General features: G+C 34.3%; 1 protein-coding gene across 2 annotated transcripts in view; it reads right to left on the reverse strand.

Annotated features, from left to right (window-relative positions):
• Positions 1 to 896: 896 nt before the first annotated feature.
• Positions 897 to 24,074, reverse strand: part of LOC135215519 (furin-like protease 2) — a 579,194-nt gene continuing 556,016 nt past the window's right edge. Inside the window, exons 11-23 of one of the 2 annotated variants that reach the window (XM_064250340.1) lie at positions 22,610 to 22,773; positions 22,300 to 22,458; positions 22,032 to 22,110; positions 17,917 to 18,132; positions 17,519 to 17,706; positions 16,992 to 17,139; positions 16,353 to 16,471; positions 15,988 to 16,137; positions 15,474 to 15,753; positions 14,189 to 14,388; positions 13,130 to 13,414; positions 7,944 to 8,116; positions 897 to 7,176 (exon numbers count right to left, since the gene is read on the reverse strand). In XM_064250340.1, the coding sequence (XP_064106410.1) occupies positions 7,015 to 7,176; positions 7,944 to 8,116; positions 13,130 to 13,414; positions 14,189 to 14,388; positions 15,474 to 15,753; positions 15,988 to 16,137; positions 16,353 to 16,471; positions 16,992 to 17,139; positions 17,519 to 17,706; positions 17,917 to 18,132; positions 22,032 to 22,110; positions 22,300 to 22,458; positions 22,610 to 22,773 (2,323 nt within the window). In that variant the 3' untranslated portion in view covers positions 897 to 7,014. Of the gene's footprint in view, positions 7,177 to 7,943; positions 8,117 to 13,129; positions 13,415 to 14,188; positions 14,389 to 15,473; positions 15,754 to 15,987; positions 16,138 to 16,352; positions 16,472 to 16,991; positions 17,140 to 17,518; positions 17,707 to 17,916; positions 18,133 to 21,929; positions 22,111 to 22,299; positions 22,459 to 22,609; positions 22,774 to 24,074 lie in introns of both variants that reach the window. The other variant, XM_064250339.1, reaches the window with a different exon arrangement.

Genomic DNA, 24,074 nt, shown 5'->3' on the forward strand with positions numbered 1-24,074 from the left:
AATGTATTTAGTTTAAGTATTATTTTGTTTTTAGCTGTCTCTTGCCCGCCACCAAGGGTGCCAATCAGCTAAGTATATATCTGCTGGGTAAGTTACTTGTACAAAAATGATATTGTTAAGATACAATAAAGTTTTGTACATACTTACCTGGCAGATATATACGATTAATGGCCCACCCAGCCTCCCCTCAGGAGACAGGTGGAAGAGAAATTATGGCTTAGAAAACGGGAATAGTTCCAGACCCCGCCACCCAGCGGCGGGAATGGTGGATCACCTGACCTACCTGTCGCGTGTGCCGCGAGTTTTGAAATTCTGTCGGGACGACCGAGTCTATAGCTAAGTATATATCTGCCAGGTAAGTATGTACAAAACTTTATTGTATCTTAACAATATCATTTTTCAATTTCTTGTGGAAAGTAGGGAGAATTTTAAGAATTTTTTTCTTACACCATGTGTATGTGCATATCTTCCTCTTTCCATGGATGTGTGTGCATTTTTTTTTCTTTTTTGAATTGGCTGACCTCAGTTTCCCTGGCCTGGGGTGCTGCTTATGTTTTTTTTTTTTTTACCCCTGTTCTTAAGGGTTAAAGGATCTGTTCAGTACGTAATTAGAATTACAGTAAAACTAGAACAAGGTGGATTAAAGATGTTAGATACCAAATTGAGAAGAGACCAAAAGTAATGGATGAGAAGTAGTACAAGGTTGTAAGTAATGCATCTGCTGTGATTAAACAATCATGATGCAAATGTGACAAAACTAAACATCTAAAAGTTAGAATACAAAAAATCAGCGGTCTTGTTTTTTTCTAGTAAAAAATAAATGCAATAGTACAGAAATATGAATACAATTACTTAATATTCTTTACAGTGAAGACTCCTCGTAGGAAAAAAACCCATTCATTATAACACTTTTATTAAATATATATATATTCCTAGGATATGTACAATGTGAAATGTTATTACATAGCTTTTGCAGTCTAACCAGACTGGATCAGAGAACATGGCATGAGATGTAGATTACAATAACAATACCGTACTGCACTGCATTTTTTTTTTTTTTTTTTTGGCCATTGAGTTTGACATATTCTGGAATATGTATAAAATAAAAATATTTTTTGTTGCAATGGAAATTTTAAAATTTATATTTGAAATTTACACTGATTTTCAGTTATAATTGACAGAGGGATGTCCAACACTATACTGCTTGTACATGAAATGAAGTTCTGTTAGGATCAATAATTGACTCCTGTTTGTTCTAACTCCTTTAGTATACACATGCCAGTGACATTATCCTTTCAAATGACATACAGTAAACTTTAAATTTGTATATGCTTTTTATTATATTCACAATTACTAAAATGCTTTACTATGAGGGCAATTTACATTACTGTATTATATTTTAAATCATTTATATTTTTGAAATTTGGGATTTTTTATTGATGGATGATAATTCCAATGAGACAGTAATTATGTACATACAATGCAGTATTAAAAAAACTGTAAAGATTTTTTTCAGAAATTAAAATAATTACCATACTATTATGTCATGATTCTAGAAAATATTTTACTGAATGAAAGGTTTTGTTCATACTTTATAGAGGGAGTAATACAGTTTAAGGAAAGTTAGCAATTTCTCAGCAAGAAAAAAATGGTTTATGCTATATTAACATTGCAAATATTGTATATTTAATGTCCTATGACATTGCCACACTATTTACATTAAGATACAAAAGTAACTAAATTACTCTCACTGTGAAAGATCAATTAGATTTTACCTATAATTATACAAAATACTACTTCAGTCTCTTTTGATACTACAATCAGTTCAGAGAAACATGTTCAAGTGCACAATGTTCTCAACATTCTCATAGATTGAACACTCATTTCTTGGTTATAATTGAACTATCCATATTTAAAATCTTTGCTGTACTGGCAGTTACAAAGAGATGAAAGCTTGGCAACATATTTTCGATAAACCCCTTTACCCTGTCACCATTCTAAAAAATTACAGAACTCAATCTGGCAACAGAGGAAGTAATACTATAATGTTAAAATTTTTCCATTACCAACTTGCATGTAATAAATTTCAATCATAAACCATGTCAGTTCAACCCAACATGATTGAATGTTTTGGGTAAAATCCAGTATGTCTTTTGAGGATGATTATTTTTAGTAACATCTAATATTTTCATGTTTTCTCTATTCAAACATAATTATAATTAATAAACAGCTGTGTAAATGTCTGAAAAACTGTAATGTGAATCTTAAGTCATACCTACTATGAAATTCACTTGGTAACCAATTATTTACAGAGCTATAAAGGACTGAACAAAAGATGAATATACTAAGGGATGTGCATACTTTCTTGTCATTCAGATAGGGAGAAAACTTAACTAACAACTATAATGCTGCATACAGGAAATACCAGTCTAATAAAGTCTTTCATTTGATAGAAAAAAAATTGCTACTTCCAAAAATGTTTCATTGCTATAACCATTTTAATCAACTAGTACTACATCTTCAGATAACATGGACATATCTGTTATGTAAAAAGTTGATTGTTTTAATGGTTTCATTAAACCATTGTATGTTTGATGGTCCTTATAACCATAAGACTAGCTTATACCAAATATATACTGTATCATGTCTCTCTACCAACCATTTAAAGAGGCAGTGTCTTAACATAGGATTGCATATAAACCAAGTAAAATTCAAGGTAGTGGAAAAAGTAAAAATAAGATATGTGGAACAGAAAGTTAATACAAATTTTATTAATAATGAACAAAACATTTTAGTAGAAAGAATTTTGGCTCTATTTTTATTAAGTAACTTGACCACACCACCGAGTTGATTTAATCTTGGCTTCAAAGGTGGTATGAAAGTTGTCTCCAAATTATGGGAATATCCACAGCCATAATAGTGAACCTGTAACAGCATTTAACACCAGCAGCGCTACTTATATGGATGTGAAACTTGGACTTTTACAAAGTATCAGGAAAGAGAGTTGATTGAATCTATAAAGATGGTAAGTGGGACTGAATAGAATAGAATTTAGGCCAAGAGCTGGGACGTATGAGGTCATTCAGTGCTAAAAGGGAAATTGACAGTAAGAAGGCTTGAAAGGTGTAACTGGAGGTAAACTTTGCAGTTACACTGAGACGTGTTAGAGAAGGTGGAAAGTTAGATGAAAGAAATAATATGAATGGAGGTAAAGTAAAAGGAATGAAAGGAGTTGGATGTGGTACACTGATGGCACTAACCCGCTATGAGGGAGTAGGATTGAAGGACTTAAATCTGATATGGAGTTAAGTTCCCAGAGAAAATGTCAATGATGAACTTCAGTACCATAACAAAACATTAATTGACATGGGCCAGGTAAGGAGCATGTGTACAGGATCTAGAATATCACAGTAGTAATTGGAGGGTTAAATGAAGGAAAGATCTTTAAGTAGATGGAAGGATAGAAAGATAACCTTCTGGAGAGTCTATGGGATATGGATACTGAAAAGAGACTTGCATGATGACTGGACTGACATGGCAAAAATCAGCAATGTGGAGGAGCCAGAAGAATAGCAATGGGTAACAATTGGGATAAAGAGCTAAAAAGACTGAGGGAAAATAACTAAAATGTTGATTAAAAAAAAATTTGAGTTTAGTATTAATAACAGTTTATAAGATTAAAATGAAACTTTTTTTTTTTTTTTTTTTTAATGTTTTGATCTATATTATTACACTGCACTTATTGTTCTAACTGCAATTTGCTTCTCAAATGCTACATTTACCGAGGGAGAAAATACTGCTTTTACTGTTAATGCTTCCAAATCAGTTGTTAATATAGTAAGTAGTTGTATGAGATTAGGCAGATGCCTATAAGAAAATGGGTCCACTTGTTCTGCTGAGATATTGTGCACATGAACATATCACACTTTAGTACGTATTCCATATAAATATTCAATCATCCATACATCTCATACACTACTGTGACAATACTGACTAGCACTCTAAGTAGTCTATCTCCATACTGAACTGATTCATACATATCTTCAGATAATGTTATTTCTTGAAGTAAATCTTAAGAATTCTATTGATACAATATATGAGGGACCTGGAAAAAGTTGATATGGTAATTCATGTTGCTCCCATGTACAAAGTCTTGCAACATTACATCTCAAAACATTTGAAAACACTACAGTATTTTCTAAAATAAATAGATCTGTGACTTAAATAAAACCTCCATTTAGGAAGTAAAGATATTAAGTACTCCAAAATAAATGTTCAAACCATTTGCAACTTATTTTTGGGTGGAGTATAAACCATGAAATTAGAAATACTGTTTACAAAGTGGTTGTACAGTCATTCTGAAGTCAGTCAATCAGATTCAGCTTTATACAGAAGTTACTGTATACAAGCTGGTTGTACAGTCATTATGAAGTCACTAATCAGATTCAACTTTTTATACAGAAGTACTACTGCATACAAAGTGGTTTAACTGAATTTTGAAGTCAACATTCAATCATTTATATTTTTTCTTAATTCTTTACAGAAATGAGTCATTTATTTGGAAGATACAAATATAGTGGTAAATGGTCTTCCTTAGATGTTACAATAAATATGAATGGATTAATATTCATTTTAGAGTCTTATTATAAGACTAGTTCTTAATTATATCAAGCCCACACATATTTACAAAGTTTGAGCTTAAAAAGAAGCTTGAACGACTGTAATTACAAAAAAATTATTACACAAACCCTTAATGTAAATAAATAAAGAGTATTTTGATATCACAACTCTTCAAATGAAGTAATCTCTTTTGCCTTGGTAAAATGCTGTAAGATGTTATTCACATGCCCATTTAATAACCAGTAACACTACTGAATGAAAGGGATAAAAATAAAGGTAGGTGCAGCACAGTCTCAATAAGTTTCCCAGGTCCAAAATTTTCATATTCTAAATGTCTTAATATTTTACCATTGTAACAAAAGACTTGCACAAATATGGGAAGGTTCTCACTACAGCAAGAAATCACTATAAAATACCAATGAAATTCTGACATAACTTAGCGTGTATGGGTACTCATGTCCAAATAACAACACGGGCAATAAAAAACAACTATCTACCTTTTTTGAACATTAAGGCCACCTTATCACAAGGCATTATGTCCTTGTTTGTGACATGAAATTTATCTACAATATTTTATGCTTCAGTTGTCAAACTTGACCCACCAAGAAAGTTTTAACTGTATCATGTCAGTTACATATTTTCATGGCATACCTTAAGTGTTGACTTATTTCAATGATAGAATTTGAATGCTACACCACATAAAGACATTGTATGAATTTTATACTGAAATTTTATGCTTCAGATTATAGGTGAAAGGAAGTCAGTCTTGGTGAGGAGAGTTTGAGGAGAAGGTCTGCAGTCCCCACTGTACATTGTTCTTACGTTAACTTTTATGCCCAATGATGTATCACACAAGTATTACCCACTGCACCAGCACCATACTTAGTCTTGCAAACATGAAAAGTTCTGGTATTTTCATAAATTAGGTATCAGTTACTTTGTAACAAACATACAAGGTATTGTACTTTTAAGAGATACACAGATCCTGTCAGTTGTGATTTAGCATCTTCGCTCCCTTAAAATTTCATAGCCTGCATTTCTTTTAGTGAACAATGATCCAAGTCCTTAACTAAATACTATGACCTTAAGACCACAATTTAGAAGGAGCATTTTAAAAACGTTATATCCTCCACTCTGCCATGACTAAACCACATCTATATCATGATCTGTGAATCATTTAAAATACAGCTTATTAACAACTTCATTAGCAAACATGGCAAAAACCTTACATTCAAGATGCAATACTATACAGTTCATCACGCTGCCAGACAACATATAAAATCACATGTCTGGGAAATTGTTTCAAATGCCATGCTAAATGAGCACTAAATCTCGACTGAGTAATGTCAAGATAATGAGCTAAAATGGAAATGATAGTTACCTTGAAAATGTTTGCTCCCTTGTATCAAAAAGGGGGGAAGGGGACACATAGGCACATAAGTTATGTGCCAAATATTATATATTTTTACTTTCTTTATACAGCCAGGAGTTTCATATGAAAACTAAGTCATCATTTAGGAACTAAAATAATTGATGTCTGTATTTTCTAAACATTTCCATTTCAATAAACAAAAAAGAAAATATTTTCTATATTCTAAGATAAAACTATTGTAGTCTACATTATGAGAAGAGATTCCTTTTTGATATCAATCTCCCCTTCCTGATATCTTCAAGGATGGAGGGCAATATCTGTCTTAACCATATTTAAATACATAAAAAGTATGTTTTTTAACAAATGAAATTCCTTAAAATCATTAACTTGACATCATTAATACCCTTTTTTCAACTGAGCATCAATGCCTCTATGTCTCATCACAACGGAGATGTATTTATGAAAATTAAACAAAAAGTGGGATATGACATCCTGTGAAGGAATGATGATGATGATGTCGCATCCATCTGTTCCTGATTACAATGAAGTACAAAACTGGCATATTATTCTTTTTGGTGTAATACCTCAGCAGAGGAAAAAGATAGAATTAATATAGGTGGAAATTTAAAAAAAAAAAAAAAAAAAAAAAAAAAAAAACAGCCGGCAATTCAGTGACAAAATATTCTTCAAATGAAAAATGCTAAAGCTGAATAAACTTTGCTGTCATGGCACAACATTGATTGAAAGATAGCATCCTTCTCTCATCACAAAACATGTACATCAAAGGTAACAAAACTTCCAAACTTCCCTTTTGTTTATGCTTTCCAAAATGAGGCAGGTTACACATATCTGACAAAAGAATCACAAGTATCACCTGAGGGAAAATAAAAGTTAATTTTTTGTTTCTTGAGATTTGCAGACATGAATACATCACCAAATCCTAAAGTCACTTGTAGTCTAACATTCTTGTTTCAATGTTTTATATCTCACTCTAAAACTGTTTATTTTCATAAAAAGACTATTTATGCTTTCATATACAACTGTTCATGTTCTCGCTCATCTTCAGAATCATCTTCCTCCACAAACGGTACTAAAGTTAATGACACCTTTTCAGACATGTTAGCTGTTTTAAGAAATCTGTAAGAATAATCTCTTGACCAGCACAAGGAACCATTCGATCTTACCTGAAAAGTAAAAGAAACAAGTAACAAATCTGATACTGAATCATATGCACTGCTTATAATTTTGTCATTGAAGTATGTAGTTGTATGCCTCAATATGATATTTAAGAGTTCACATTTGCCATCTATTATAATGCTTGAAATGAACTTTGTGCTCTATAAACTTGTTTTGTCTACCATTTTAGAATGGACAGTTCAAGAGAATTGGTTAGTGGTTTAGAAAAATGAGGTGTCTTTCTTTTTCAATACAGCATGAAATCTTCCAAAGTTCACTTAAAGATGGAAAGGTTAGGTACCAAGTGCCCCCAATGGCTGAATGAGAATGCAGGCCTAAAAACTGAATCAAAGTTCCTCATCAAAGTCACACGCCTGTTTAGAACATCTCTGCCCATTTTTCTAAAACTGCTGTATCTTACCAAGGTAGGATATTATGTGTTTTCTATTTGCAAAGAACATGTACTAATGTGTTCTTTGCTACTAATGTATGTTTAAATTAGGTCTTCATATGAATCTATCATGCCTGTAAGTGTATTTTCATTGTGCCCTCTTTCATGGCCTAGAAGTTATTAAAGTACTGAATCTACCTATGCATCGCAATAACTGAACAATGCCTTTTACATACTTTATGTTAGTTCAATAAAGTCTTATAAAGGAAGGCTTTCTCATTGTACAACAAATCCAAAATGACTTAAGATGGGTTATTTTTCTTTGCAGGGTTTTTTACAGTGAATAAAATAGTTCAGATAAACAAAGGGAAATGGAATACATACCTGAAGTACGGTGAATACAGCACCAAACATCAATACATTTACTAAGCAAATAATAACAATAAGAGACGTGGCGGATAAAAAGTCGGGTTGTCTATAAGGGGTCTGTGATGAATCTGAATTTAAACTCAATGCGATTCGTCTCTTATCAGCTGATACTGCCCCAAAACACTGACCTATGGTAAAAAGAAAAAAATGACATTTAATTTCAGTATACTATACATAACCTTAAATATGTGAAATGATAATTAAACATCTTTTAAAACTTGTTTAACATTTAAATTGCATAAATAATACATTTACAATGACAAAAAACTAAACGCTGGGGAGAAAAATTAAATGTAGCAAAAGATGGTCAAATGTTTCAACAACAACAACAATCATATTGACTTTCTACAACAACAACATTACTTATAACTCACTAATTATATAAACTTGTGTAACAGTAACTTAGACACTAAATGCATTACTGAAAAACTTTTGAACTACAGTGTAATTTTAGTTTTTTAAACATTTGACAGATCAGACACACACTAGTATATATCACAAGTAGAAAAGACGAAAATATATTTATTGTAAGATGATAGCAAAGATTATGCAGTACTGTCAAGGGATTATAGAATACATAGAATACCTCCATTTTCCAGTAACCTAGTCACATCTTTTCCTCAATATATTATTATTCTTTGACTTGTTAATATGGAGAGTATATTCTCTTTTCTGAATAGCCATGTAACTGTCAATCTATAGCTTTGCACTAATGATGGGTCAAAGTAATACATCTAAGTGATTTTTTTCTCAATCACATTTTAACTTTTTCTTTTTGGTGATTCTTTTAAGATTTAATGTTAAGTGGCAGAGATAGACATGCCTTTCTTCTTTTTCTTTCTCTGCACCTTTTCCCACTTTTATGTGGGATTGATGTTTCTGACAGCGTTCCACCACCTGGCTCGGTCTAACACACTGTCCTCTGACAATTGTTTGTCTCTCAGATCATCTGTAACTACGTACTAACAGTTGTTTGTCTCTCAGATCATCTGTAACTACATAGTACATCTATCCACCTTTGCTTTAGCCTTCCTCTCTGTTTCCCACCAGGGGTTCCACTCATACACTGGGACCCCCAGGGCAGCCTTCCTTCAAAACAAATACCTAAGCAATGCACCAAGTAACCTCCAGAAACAAAGATCCAGTGCTCCTGATTCAAGTGATCTTTTATGTATTTTTCAGAGGCTATTTCATGACATTGTTAGAACTGTAATTACTAACGCACATCGGACAGCGCTAGCTTTCCAACCATAAGTAGTGAACTCTTTCTAACAAGTATATAGAATTGTTAACCATTTTCCAGGTGTGAGAAAACACATCTGGCTGTCTATAGATATCTCTCTGTTTCTCTCTAATGTCAAATGCTGCTTTTACATTCACAAGAGTTCTTGACCTGTCAGGCATTGTTTCAATAAATCAGAATACATCTTGACTTTGCCTCATACTTGCTGTCTCGTTACAGTATACTGGTGACCCCGAAGATGACTGACACAGCCAGCACCAGCCAATCCAGCGACAATGCCACAGCATCAGCAAGCATCTGCCTGCCACCCTTCACAACCCTAAAACCAGAGGTGGGGTTCTTCAGTGTGGACACCATCTTCAGTCCAGGAAGACCTCCACATCCCACAGAGCCAATGCCGTCTTTGAGTTCATGCTAGACAACATCTTTGAACAAATTGCAGGACGGCTCATTGACCAAAAGACCACGATCGCCTATGAAGCACTGAAGAGCCAACTAAGGTCGTCCTTCTGAATGCCACCTGCCTTCGAAGCAAAGAAGTTCCTAGACAATGATGGAGTAATTGGAGACCAGCGGCCGTTGCACACCTACAAGCAACTGCAGCAGCTAGTTATGATCCTCTAAACAGACTGCTGCTCAGAGACTATGTTGGACATTGTGAAATAGGTCCTACTCACAAAATTACCCCATCATACAGGTGTAGCCATCCCGAACACATCAAAGATGAACCTCAATGAGTTTCTGAAGATATTTAATGGCATTCACCTGTCTCACAAGTCGACTGAGCCTACACAACCATCCATTGCAGCATACTGATCCAGAGACTAACAGCGATACAGCTGTCCCCATACACTGCTTCTGGAGCTCCAGATGGAAAAGCAAACCAAAGTACAAGCGTAAAACATCATAAAAGCATCCCAAGGGCATTGGTTTTTACCAGTAGAGATTTGGGAATGAAACCTGAAAATGTGAAAATGACTGCCGCATGCATGTCAAAAAACGTGCAAAGGGGTCGCAGAGGAACAGGCAAAAAGACTACATGTTTTATGATCGTGGACAAAACGTAGAATAGTAGAGTTCCTGGTTGAAACCAGCACATGCAAGTCATTCATGCCAGCCAACCTGCACGAATGCCTCAATCCAACCCCCAATACTCTAGGAGCCCCAATGAAAATATAAGGGAAACAGACCGTGAATTTGCTGTTCACAGCAGACAACCATTGCACTTTTAGGAGCAGATACTTTCTGAAAGCCAACAACATGCTGGTGGATGTAGTGAAACTGCAGCTGATCACACGACCTGTCCCCACTCACTCCGACTCCAGCACCAGAGATAAGTTGCCTTTTCAGGAGTTCTCAAAGGTATTCAAGGATGACCTGCAGCATGACCTGACCAAACCCACAAAGCACCACATCCAGCACCACATAGTCACCAAAGATCCCCATGTACACACCTGTTTCAGACATTTAGCCTTAGAAAAACGCCCATATCAAACAAGTTTTCTGGGACATGGAACGAGCAAGAATATGCCAAAAAGCCTCCAAGACCTTGGCATTCTCCCCTCCACATGATACCAAAACCTTATGGTACATGGCAACTACTGGAGACTCAACATAAAGACAGTACCTGACAGGTACCCACTACTGAACATCACCAACATAACAAACCAGATGGAGGGCGCCAAAATATTCATGACAATCGAATTGCTTAAGGGATACTACACTACTTCCAAGTCCAGGTTGCAAAGGAAGACATAGAAAACACTGCTATTATCACTCCCTTCTGCACATACACCTACTACAGCTGCTTCAGCCTTCAGAACTCGGGTATAACCTTCCAAAGTTTGATTGAAGAAATCCTGGGCAGCCTACCCTTCTACGTCATCTACATTGATGACATATTGATATTCAGCCCAACATCAAACAGCACATGAAAGATGTCAGATGGGTACTACAAATATTCAAAGAAAACAGACTCATAGTCCAAAGGACAAAAGTGAATTGGCAAACCCAGTAGTGAAATCCCTAGGCCACCAAATAAGCCCCAAAGTTGTCAAGCCCCTCCCAACGAAGATCCAAGCAATCACCGACTTTCCAAAGCCAACAAAAATCAAAGTAATCTAAGAATTTAGATTAATGATTAACTATTACCACAGTATCATATCCAACCTTGCTGAAATAATGTTCCCAATATATATGACTCAAGCCCTAAAAATTTTATTTGAAGAAAAAACAATTTAAAGTCTTTATGCTAGCCCCCCCCAAAAAAAATCACCTCTGCTACCACATTTATCTTTCGTTTACCCCACAGATCCCTCACCCTAACGATGGATGCAAGTAGCACAGTGATGAGCACAATACTCAAAAAGACAGACAATGGTCATCACCCATTAGTATTTTTCAGTAAGAAGTTGTCGCCAGCAGAAGAAAAGTACTCCTGTTTGACCAAGAGTTGCTGGCAGTCCACAGAGCCATTTGCCACTCCCAACACATGCTAGAAGGACAACAATTTTTGTTGCAGAAGCACCACCAACCATTGGTACATGCCTTTACCAAAAGTGGAGACAGGTGGTCAGCAAGACAGCAGCGTCGCCTATCCTCGATAGCTGAACACTCCTGCACCATTAGATACGTAAAGGGCTCTTGAAACAATGTGGCAGATACCTTTTTCCAAAATTCTATCAACACCTTCCAGATCAGAATATCATATCCCAAGAATATCGTATCCCAAATTAGCATTGCTCAGAAGGATAACAAGTATCTACATAAATTTTGACAAGAGAACCCTGCCCTTACGTGGAGTGACTTATTGATCAATGATAAAGAGACAACCAGACGCCCTCGCCCATAAAATGATGAATAAATGCGTGAATACAAAAAAATATCAAAGGATACAGAAGGTAATTTTGTAATGCAAGATGTGCATGAAAAATAACAGTGACTATTACTCAGTCACTATGTATGTAAGAGATAAACAGCGATCACAAAGATATTAAGTCCAGAGGAGAGAAACAGACATCACAATCACTATAGATGTAAGAGATGAACAGTGACCACAGAAATATTAAGTAGTACTATAGACTCTACTGACTCCTTGTTACATATTCTTTGCTAAACAGCATTCCCTTTTTTTCCTGTCTAAATCATATAACTTCAGTATTTGCTTTACTCCCACTCCTGGCTATCATCAGATCATTTAGTGATGTCTTACCATACCCATATTGGCCTGATAAAAGGCACTATCTGTTCTCCATAGAAAGATGCTAATGAGTGGTCTATTAAGTAAGAGATTCTTACTATTAGGTTCTAGTTATGTGTTTTCTGTTTTATATTTCCATTACTTATTCTTATCTGCATAGTATACTCCTCCATTGTAATTCGTTTTTGCTTAAAAAAGTTAGTGGTTTTTAAGCTTGTTCCACTTTGATGTTCAGGTGTTTTGGAGTAACAATATCTCTATTGCTGATATTAAGTTTAAATTCAACGTTAATACTAAGCAGAATTTTATAAACCAAGCAAACTTTAAAATGTAAATAAATTAATCTCAATTCATATCTCCAAGACTTGAAAAATATTTTCTTACCATGCAGTATACTATAATGTTGTAAAATCTAGATGCTAAGATTATATAATACCATATGTATTTGAAACCAATTGCTGATATTAAGTTTAAATTCAACTTTAATTATATGCAGATAGTATTCATAAACCAAGAAAACTTTAAAATGTAAATAATTTCATCCAGTTCATACCTTTAAGAATTAATTAAATGTGAGACTTAGAAAATGCACTGGATCTAATGATAAGTGAACAACACAAAATTACTTCATGGCATCAAGAGAAAAATGACCCCAAAGATTCTACAATAAATTTTCTGACATTGTTATTTTCTACTTACTAGTTGCAGGATCACATGAGCAACAAGGGGGCCCATGGTCCTCTTCTGTGACCCCTTCAGGACAACACATTCTGCATGTGCCAGACTCTAAATGAAGGGATTTAGGAGCTTCACATGAGGTGCAACCACCATCTCCTCCTGATGAACATGTTAGACATGACGAGTGACACGATTCACAAGATTGGGAGCTTAAATTATAATAGCGACCTGATCTGCACTCTATGCACATACCACCATCCAGTGTAAGGTAGTCATGACATGATGTACAATCATTAAGGCCAGAACCTGTAAGAATAGGAATATGACATTTCAAGGAAATTTAGTAAATTTGGATGAAGTTTCAGTTAGGACTTAGAAATTTGTCATAGCCCTGCCCAAAGCCTTCCATATCTCCCAAACCTCATTAAAAGTTCCTAGGCTTGACATTATTTTGCCTGATTATCTTGCAAATGCAGAAGTGAGCAAAAGCTTTCAAGTAAGCTCTTGGGTAATAAGAGTAAATCTATTAATAAACACTACCAATATGCAAATTACTTTATTAACTATAATTTCATAAAAAAATTAAAAAGTGGTTTATTCGTATAAAAAATAAAAAGACCGCTGGAAAATGCTTAGCATTTAATATGCTATCTTCATCTCAGGAGATAATAAAGTTAAAAACTTTGAACCAGCTCCAACTCTTCTTTAGTAGGTGATTAGTTTTTCATGGCAACAAGTGTTAACTTTTTGCGGGTATAATTATTTTTTTTATGGTGAACATGGTGACAAGTGATACCATGAAAATCACAAATTTCAAGATAAAACTTTCAATAAAAGTGAACTTCACCTTTCCAGCCAACTAAGTTACTGTAATGTCTGTAATTTATACACAAACTAATTACGTATGTCTATGCTTATTCCTAAGCTAACCTATTCCCTTTGGCAAGGAGTTAATAAATAATAGATATACACACTATAAAAAAAAGCCTTATTATACACACAAAAATTAAAATAGGTTAATAATGTATTTTGTAAAAGAAAATATTTTATAAAATTTTTGAACACCATTTAATAACTGACCTTTGCAAGTACGGCAGTTGTTGTAGCAAGGAAGACATTTCCTTCCATCAGGATAATGAGAATCAGGACATGATGGACGACATGTAGAATTCAAAAGGAATGAACTATTATGGCATGATGCACACTGATCACTTCTTGGACCATAGCAAGAGAAGCACGAAGATTCACATGCAACGCAAATTCCTCTGTCACTATAAAACCTTTTGGAAAAACATACAAGAGATCATTTAGTGTCCAAGTTTAAAATCCAGGCTTTAAAATATATCACTGATAAAACTTTGTAATGTTGAAAGTCTTCCAACATCAGTTTTAAACTGACAATCACAAACCATTTAAATTATTTATAAAAATGCATTATGATCCAAAGTGAGACATTTCAACACAAAAAATAACTAATCCTCAACAACTGTCGTCCTTTATGAAAGCTAAATATAATGGGACTATGATTTATTTAGTCAATTATGTATAAAGTACTTATTAATAAGACTTACACAATTAAAACTCAACTCCCACAGTGCTTATTTTACATATGAACTAAATTCCTATAAAAACAAAAGTCTGCACGGATTTAACAGACCTCTACCTATCGATAAAAATATTTTTTTAATAATTTTCTAGAGGCAAAATGTTGTTTTTAGAAAGAAGCTCAAATATAACACATACAAATAATCTGTTTTGATACCTTAACAAAGTTACTGTACCAAGCAAAAATTCCTTTACAAAATTATGAAAATAAAACAAAAAGAATTTTTTAAATACCAAAAATGTTGTCAAAGCCCTTAAAATATCAACCAATATGTTTGTTTATAAGGTAACACAATAGCCTCCCTTTCTAATTCTAAAGATATTCTGAATTATGAGTTTTTATTTTAGAAACTGTATTTAAAAAAATTTAGACTTTTCAGATAATGCAACAAACTTATTTTGCTAAACACATTTTTGGTCATTGAATCTAAATCTGCTCCTATGAAAATGAGACTTTGTCACTTGTTTCACATCATACAAGCCAATTATATAAAACTCGCCTTCATGTATGGTAGAAAATCTCTAACATGTATTTAAAAGTAAATCTTCTTATGAATTATTGAAAGAGTTTTCCATATAGTACTTTGAAATTCTGTATTGTACTGATATTATTAAACAGATTTAACAAAACTGTCACATATCTGTATCATTTTTGTCTCATATTTTACTGGAAATACAACAGCAGAAGTGTGGAAATTTAATTAAGGTCAAAGTGCAAAACCTATTTTTGCTTGCAAGAAGAGAAATAACACATTCTTACCCGAGTGGACAAGATGCTATACACTGACTGTTGTATAAGTGGAACTTTGCAGAGCAAGACCCACATTCTTTGTAAGAAGTACAAGTGTGACAGCCATGAGGACATGGTAAACATCGACCTCTTAGAGCAAAATATCCATGAGGGCATGACCCAACACATTTTGACTCTAGTAGGAATCTTCTTTGTGCACAATGCAGACACTCTGAATCCCTAGGTCCAACACAAGCTAAACAAGTGGAATGACATGGCTGGCAAAGTCCATCAACCCCAGCAAATTCATCTGTTGAGATTTGCAAGGAAATTAGTGGCACATAATGTTGCAATAATTACTTATTCAAGAATTTACTGTATTTCCTTAAAAAAAAAGTTTTATTTGTAAAACAATGGAACACAATTAAATGAGCTTAACAGTTAATTATGCTAGAAGGAAATACAAATAAGTATGAGATGAATCTCATACCAAAAAATCCAGGAAGAGAGAATCAAAACAGGTTTAACTAATTCAACCACTTACTCATGTTACAGTGATTTGATGAAGCCACACAACGACCTGATTTTATTCTCCATCCATCAATACAAGTAGTACAAGAATCTGCTCCATTACAGGTTGCACAACCTGCAGGACACACAAGGCACTCCCCAGTCACTTCTTCACCAAACGTGCCTGTCACAAGGTAAAAGATTTGTTACCTATAAGTTAAATCTTACTGTACTAAAACTTAATACAAAGTGAAATTCTGATGTCTTTTTGTAAGATCTCATGTAAAACTGGAAAATTCAATTTTTCACCTTCATATGTTCTCACTCTGGGACATTTAACATATCAAGCATATAATTTTTATTAAAAATCCCTGAACATTGTGCAGTGTTTTTACTTACCATCAGGGCAGCGGAAGACACATCTACCTTTGTATTGGTATGAATTAGGCCTGCAGGTTGCACAGTCATTTTCTGAACCCCCTACACAAGTTTCACATTGTGGGTAACATGAGCCACATCTATGTAAAGAAAAAGACATCTATACTTAGAATCCTAAGTTCACCGATAAACCATATTTCATGATTTAAAAATATAGTACGTAACCACAACTATTTATGATTAATTCTCAAATAAACTGTCGCATACACCTTGCTTCCAAATGTTGCTTGATAATACCTTGATTCTGGGTAAACTGGAATCTATTTTAACAAAATACAAACTTCATATACAAATGGAAAACACTTAATATTCTGTTATGCCAAAAAACTTAGTAAAATATTTCCAATTTAAAGTACTGAAGAGAATTTATTAAAAATTTTGTCATGCTAAGTGAACAATGATTGTGATCTTCAATTGCCTTGTACATATCAACTGTTTCAAAAACAAATGTAAAAAGTGGAGTCAAAACCTGAAGAAAACCATAGCCCAAACTGTTGAAAGAATGATGATTAACTTCTAGTGAAACTGTCTGTTTTCTAAATAATCCTCAGTTTGAATCTACCATATAAAATAAAACACTTTTGTTCAATCATTACATACTTATTATCCTGGGTTTCATAAAATCCTTGAGGGCAACTTGTGAGACAGGATCCATTTGCAAGAAGCAGATGGTGGTCACAAATGGTGCACTGTTCAGGACCATCACACTCATTACAATGCAATCCACAATGCATACAAGTACCGTCAACTGAAATCATATGAACACAATCACACTGAGATGTCAACATATGAAAATTAAAAATATCAACTATACTCAGTGTGTCAGACCTCCATGTTTACTTCTATAACTATCCTAGGATGAAAGAATTACGCTTAGAACAAGAATTGAAAAAACTCCATACATTCATTTTTGAATATATAAAGAATGCTACTGAAAATGGGATTTTTATCTTGTGGTTATATAAGTCATGTTTCATTTAGGGAAAATTCTATAATCAAATTTTGTTCTTGTAATGAAACCGATTTATTTAGACTAGAAATTTGGAAAAATTTGAATGAATTAACAGAATCTTGATTATAATATCAAAACCAAAATAAAAACCATTCTTGCTATTGAACTTACTGACCTGAATAATACCCCTGTGGACAAGTCTCAACACAGAGTCCAAGGTGTAGCACATAAAGTAATCCTGAATGACAGGCAAGGCACTGGTTTTGTGCTGGTCCACTGCACATAACACATGACTCATGGCACCCCAAACATTCTTGATTCTCTGAAGCATAAGTTCCCTCTGGACAGCTGCCTACACACTCACTGGAAATTCAAGTAGTAAAGGTCATTTAGTTTTGCAGCAACATTGGAATACCAACATTTTCTAGAGCAAGAAGCATTCAGCATTCCTACGTCCAATATAAATCATATCAACAGTAAAGTCAAAAGAAGATAATAAAAGTAATTTACTGAGTTTATCCACATGCACATAAAAAATAATGGTCTCAGAATGAATGGGCCATTATAACAAACCCTTCAAGACTGTAGTGATGGCATCCTCTGCAGTTGTTTGGCCCTGGACCTGAACAGCCCCCACGACACTGACTGTGACATACTTCTGACTCGGATACCTTCTTTGTACCGTTACTGACGGCTGAGGCTATTTGGTTTGGCCCAGAGATAATCGTACCATCAGGAGTGGCAAAAGTGGCTTCGGGGCTGGATCCGGCAAATATTTGATCAAGGACGCTGTAAAAAAAAAAAACAATTTTTTTACTCTACCACATATTAAAAATAAAAAATAAATGCCGTACTTAATTTAATACTTATCTATTAAATACTTACTCTATTACTATATAGCTTTAATTACTGATAGCAGGTTACTCATAATGCATGGATTGCTCAAAATCTACTGTTTACCTGCCATATAGTAGTGAAAATATATCTGCTTCCTGGTTCTTTGAAAATATGAAAATAAAAAACTTTCCATTTCTACTACATCCTGCAGAATAAAAGTCTTAATAATGTTATTTCATAAGATATAACTTGAGTACTAAAGGGAAATTCTGTCCTATAGAAAATTATATGCATGATATTCTGATATATCTCTTCAAATATCCATTTTCCATTTCATTTAAGCCAAAATGTACACTTCTGACCATCACCTTTATAAATAGTAGTGAGCTATATACAAACTATTTACAACAAAATTATACAATGGAAGCCAATCATACTTAATCATGAAATTTTTAAAAACATAATTTCTGTATGATACTGTACAATATTTACATTATAACCCAAGGCATTGAAATTTCCTTTCTAGAATCTTAACAGTCACTGTATACTTTGCACATTCTAAAATAGTGTATGCTGAGAGGACCAGTGGCAATAAGGGTGTAAAGAAAGTAATTCTCTATGCTTTTCAGACAAACATTAATACATAGCCATTAAAACCAAATAATCAAAAGAATGTTAATTTTCAGTGTAAAAGCACATGAAGAACAACTTACTGAAGTGTTACTTGAAATAAAGGAAGAAGTACAGGAGAATGGTTTGTTTTCCGTTTCTTTACAATGAAAAAAAAACATATGAAGAGATAAATGTCTGTGAGCAAATGCAGGCACAAGAGAAAATGATAATGTATACCAGTGTCATGGCAGAATGGAAAAGAGAATAGAAGTTTTGTTTCTCGGCTAAAAAAAGCAACTAAAATTCTTTATTTAAGAGTATTAAGTTTATACTGTATTAATTTTTTTTATATATTTACACATCTTATTTTCTTTCTTTTGCAAAGAACATACAATAATAGTTATATGATGTGTGTGCAGTAGTACAGTACAAGTTGAACACAACTGCACAAAATTCAAGGATAACATTTCAACAGTTACATTCACAAACATAACCCATGTGATTTGAAAGATTAAACTTATAATAATGTATAGTACTACATAAATACAGTAGTACAGAATCTGAACCAGTACTGTAAAATTTCACTTCAACAGACCTGGGACTGTGAGATATCGACAAATTGACAGGTCAAGCAGTACTGATGTTTAATACAGGTAAACAGGAGATTATAAACAGGAGTGCTGATGGATATGTAGTGTATCTGACACGCACTGAGACAAAAACTGACTCTGGGCCAGCCGATTTTTGTTACTACACATACATACATATAAGAATATAATTAGTAGTTGCATTTATCACTTATTAATTATGTACAGGATATTAATGAAAAAGCGTTGTCCTTACAGGACCAATAGACATTGGATTTAACGGACACAATGTGGCCAAGGGTAGTATAGCCTAAGACGACTGTTATTCGTATTACAAAACCATCTGTGTACTATAGGCTAAAAAAAGTTAAGTATATCTTAGTTTTACCAGACCACTGAGCTGATTAACAGCTCTCCTATGGGTGGCCCAAAGGATTAGATATTTTTACTTTGCTAGGAACCAATTGGTTAATTGGTTACTTAGCAATGGGACCTACAGCTTATTGTGGGATCTGAACCACATTGAGAAATTATTTCTATCACCAGAAATAAATTCTTCTGATTCCTTGTTGGCACAGCAGCGAATCGAACATGAACCCTGAGATCTGTAACTGAGCACGTTACCAACTTGTCCGGCAAGGAACTGTACTATAGGCTAGATTTTGCAACAACAGATATCTTTTGAAAAATTCGTTATGTAAAGATGATGCTATTACAAAATGAAAATTTTTATCAATTTGTATTTTTCATAGCTAACAAACCTGAGGTCTTAAAAATAGGATAGCTAGTGGTTGAGTTCTTAGCCTAGCCTAACTAGTTCATAGCTACCTTAACCTAGCCTACGTGGTTGAGTTCTTAGCTTAGCCCAACTAGTTCAAAGCTACTGTAACCTAGCCTTAGCGGCTGACTTCTTAGCTTAGCAAGTGGTCGAGTTCTTAGGACTCAACCACTTGCTATCCTATTGTTAAGACCAAATGTTGTTCCACGTATGAGCATTACTGTTTTACTTACTGTATGCTTAGAAATTTGACACAAACAAAATAACAAAGCCAATTCTATATCATGTTTTTCCTAAACATATTGCCTAAAAGGGAAACATTATTTTGTTTACATCTCATTGTCAGGCACAAATCCCTAACAATATGATAATTATCGTTCATATCACTGAATTATTCTAAACTTATTTACCACCAAAATGATAATGAATTTCTGGTGAAAAATGAATATTATGTTATCCTAAACGTTATGTGAGCGCTACCATAATTCGATGTTTACGTGTCAGCTGGCCTCGCACAGATGAAAGTTTATTTAATTGATATGGAATTATTCCTCAAATAAGCTATTTATAATGAAGCTATGCCAATAATACATAAGGTAAAGATGGCAGTGGTATAAAGTTTCAGTTTCTTTGCCAGTCACAAACAACAATATGATAATGTACAATAATTATCATTCGTATGACTGCATTGTTCTAAAAGGTTATTTATCCCCAAAATGATAATGAATTTGTAATTAAAAATGAATGTAATGTTATCCTAAATGTTATGTACTACCATTAAAATTTCTGAAAGTTTATTGAAAGATAAAGCTTGCTGTGAATGCAATGGTACAACTCTGTTTGCAATTTGTCAGCTGGTCTCACTCATAAAAGTTGATTTAATTGATATTCCTTGAATAGGCTTTTTATTAAGAAGATACGCCAATAATATATAAGGTGAAAATAGTTTTATTACTTTATTATCAGCTTATTTCATAAATGTCGGTGGTCATCGCATATAGGCTGAGGCTAGCTGACTGATAAATAAAACTCAAGGCATGACCCTCCCCCCAACCCCATTAGTCCGTTAAAGCAAAGTTTCACTGTACGCAGAATTATATAGTATAAGCAAAAAAATTGAATGTAATTCTTTATTGCACCAGGCTGTAGTTAGTTATAAAATTTCATTAATTTAGTCAACAGTTAATAAGAGTTATACACAAATACAGTTCCTAACAGAAAGGAAAAACTAAGGTTTATTAATAGTTGTAAAATAAACAACATATTTACATTCAAAATGACAGAACAATTTAAATTTTATTTCTCTGAAAACCATGTCAAATTATATTCCTTTGAAAACCTTCTTAAGATAAATCATGAAGAGGCATGCAAAACAAATGCAAATTGTTTAAAAAGTGATCATGTTAGGAAGGGGAAGAATGATTGATTTCACATGAATTACAAATCACACATTTGCAAACTCAAAGGATCCATTAAACTACAGTGTTAGGTAATTTCCCCACCCAAGAGCTCCCTAATATACATACAAATATATACATGGATATAATTCTAGAGTGCATCTCCTGGATGGAATTTTAGTAATAAACAGGCAAATTCATACAGATATCATTGATTTAGTTATTTGTCAAAGGGTGCAAACTACAGATGCAAGAACATCTTCATCCATTTAAGGTGTAGATTGTGAGGGCTGTCTGTAAGTAGAGTATCTTGCTTCTTTTGGAGGTCTTACTTTTTACAACATGCTGACCTTCTCAACACTTTTAGTACTATACCTAAATGTGAAGGGATCACTAGAGGGCCTTCTTGATGGGATGTGGGGAGCTGAGGCAGATTGGGTGGGGAGGACCAGAGTCAAAGAAGACAAAGGATCTGACCTTTGAGACTGTTCAGAGCGAAGACGACCAGGAGGTTCCCTTGTTCCATGTAGGATGAGCTGCCATTGGATTAGGACACCTGTCAAAAAATATCTTTTGGTTACAATTTTCGTTAAGTAAAGACTGCGACACAAAATGTGGCTACTTTCAACTGAAATTTTTCTTGGAGTTACTGTGTTAGGATTTTTTAATACTAAAATATATAAAGCCTATAATGTGAATAGTACGTATTTGCAATACATTTAATGCATTATAACAAATATAATACCTGGACGAGGAACTTGTCGTGTGCCAGCATTGGTAACTATGAGTTTCCATGTGCCAGCTGCTTTTTCACCCCAAAAATGAACAGATAAAAATGGCCAATCATCAAATTTTTCTGAGAACACATCACGAGGTCTATCAAAAAGAAGTGTTGAAACCGTTCCTAAAAAAGAAAGAAAAAGGAAGTCAAAGCACTGAAAGATGCAATGTTTTATATTTTTCAGGATAGTGTTTATTCACCTGGCTCTCATCAGATATTTCCAAATGAAATATCAAGTCATTATCAATAAAAAATAAAACAAGTTGACACAAACCTGAAGGGGACACTAATTTAATGTTAATATTCCCTCTTGGGAGAAAACGCAATGAAACTCTGGCTTGCACATGTTCCAAGTAACGCACTTCAGCTGAAGTTCCTGCACATCCATCAGTGACAATCTCTGCAACCACACTCTCTCCCATTATGGTAGGAATTCCCCTGCAAATAGGATATAGGTAGGTTTAATACCATCTACCTGACAGACTGCTATGCAAATAGTGTATCACAATCATCATAACACTCATGTTATAATCATCATTACAGCACTCTTATTAAAATCCATTCTCGAGGTTTTCTCTACCCATACCTTAAAAATCATTCAAATTTGCCTCAAGGAAGCTTAATCTTAAGAATTACATAAGAACTCTAGACACCAACACCATGAGATGGATTCTGCCAATGGCAGCATTTCAAACTACAAATTATTTATCTGGCTGACAACATTCTACATCATTAAAGTTTGTAGATTATTGCACAGATGTTAATCTACAATCCACTTCAAGCTTACTGATATAGAACAAATTCTACCCTCCAGAGGAAAATCCCTCAGAAAATTCATCTTAAAAGACAGGCAGAAGAAGATCATCATAATCATCATCATCATTATTATTTTTTTTGGTCATCACAATCATTCTATTTGACTGGGTGGTTTTATAGCATGGAGTTCTGGGTTGCATCCTGCCTCCTTAGGAATCCATCACTTTTCTTACTATGTGCACTGTTTCCAGGAGCACACACTTCTGCGTATGTCCTGGAGCTACTTCAACATCTAATTTTTCCAGGTTCCTTTTCATGGATCTTGGGATCGTGCCTAGTGTCCCCATGATTATGGGTACAATTTCCACTGGCATATCCTGTATCCTTCTAATTTCTATTTTCAGGTCTTGATACTTATCTGAGCAAGACCTGTAGCACCTTGCAAGTATCAAAAGAAGGAACTTCCTCTGTTCTGGAAAGCATTCAGAAGATCTTGTCCATCGAACAAGAACACTTGAGTGGAGAGAAACCCTTTTGATGTCACCAATCACAGCAGCAGACATCTCACCCTGTATACTGCTGATGAAGATCCTCCAAAGTAATAGTCTTACATGTGAGTCATTGTTTCACAGGAAAGATCTCTCATAAAAGATACTGGATCAACTCTATACACGAAGAGATAAAGATCCTAGTGATTGGAGGCATCTCTCCACAAGAAACTGGCAAAGAGGTTGTGCTAGGGAGGAATCTCTCTTGACTAGCCAGCTTAGAGTTAAGGAGCTACTAGGGTTAACCAAAGACTTTGGAGCTTGACAAAAGAGTAGCCCTTAAATCTCCCCCCTGAATTGTTTGTGAACTCGCGAGCCTTCTCTGAAGGTTGGGGTGCTCATATTGATGGACTCCTGGCTTTGGGGGGCATGGAGCATACAAGACAACCAAGTCTGCAACAAAGAGTTGGATTTGGGTGCAACTTCCTCATACTT

This window comes from Macrobrachium nipponense, chromosome 5, assembly GCF_015104395.2.
Source record: "Macrobrachium nipponense isolate FS-2020 chromosome 5, ASM1510439v2, whole genome shotgun sequence".
Lineage (NCBI taxonomy): Eukaryota > Metazoa > Arthropoda > Malacostraca > Decapoda > Palaemonidae > Macrobrachium > Macrobrachium nipponense.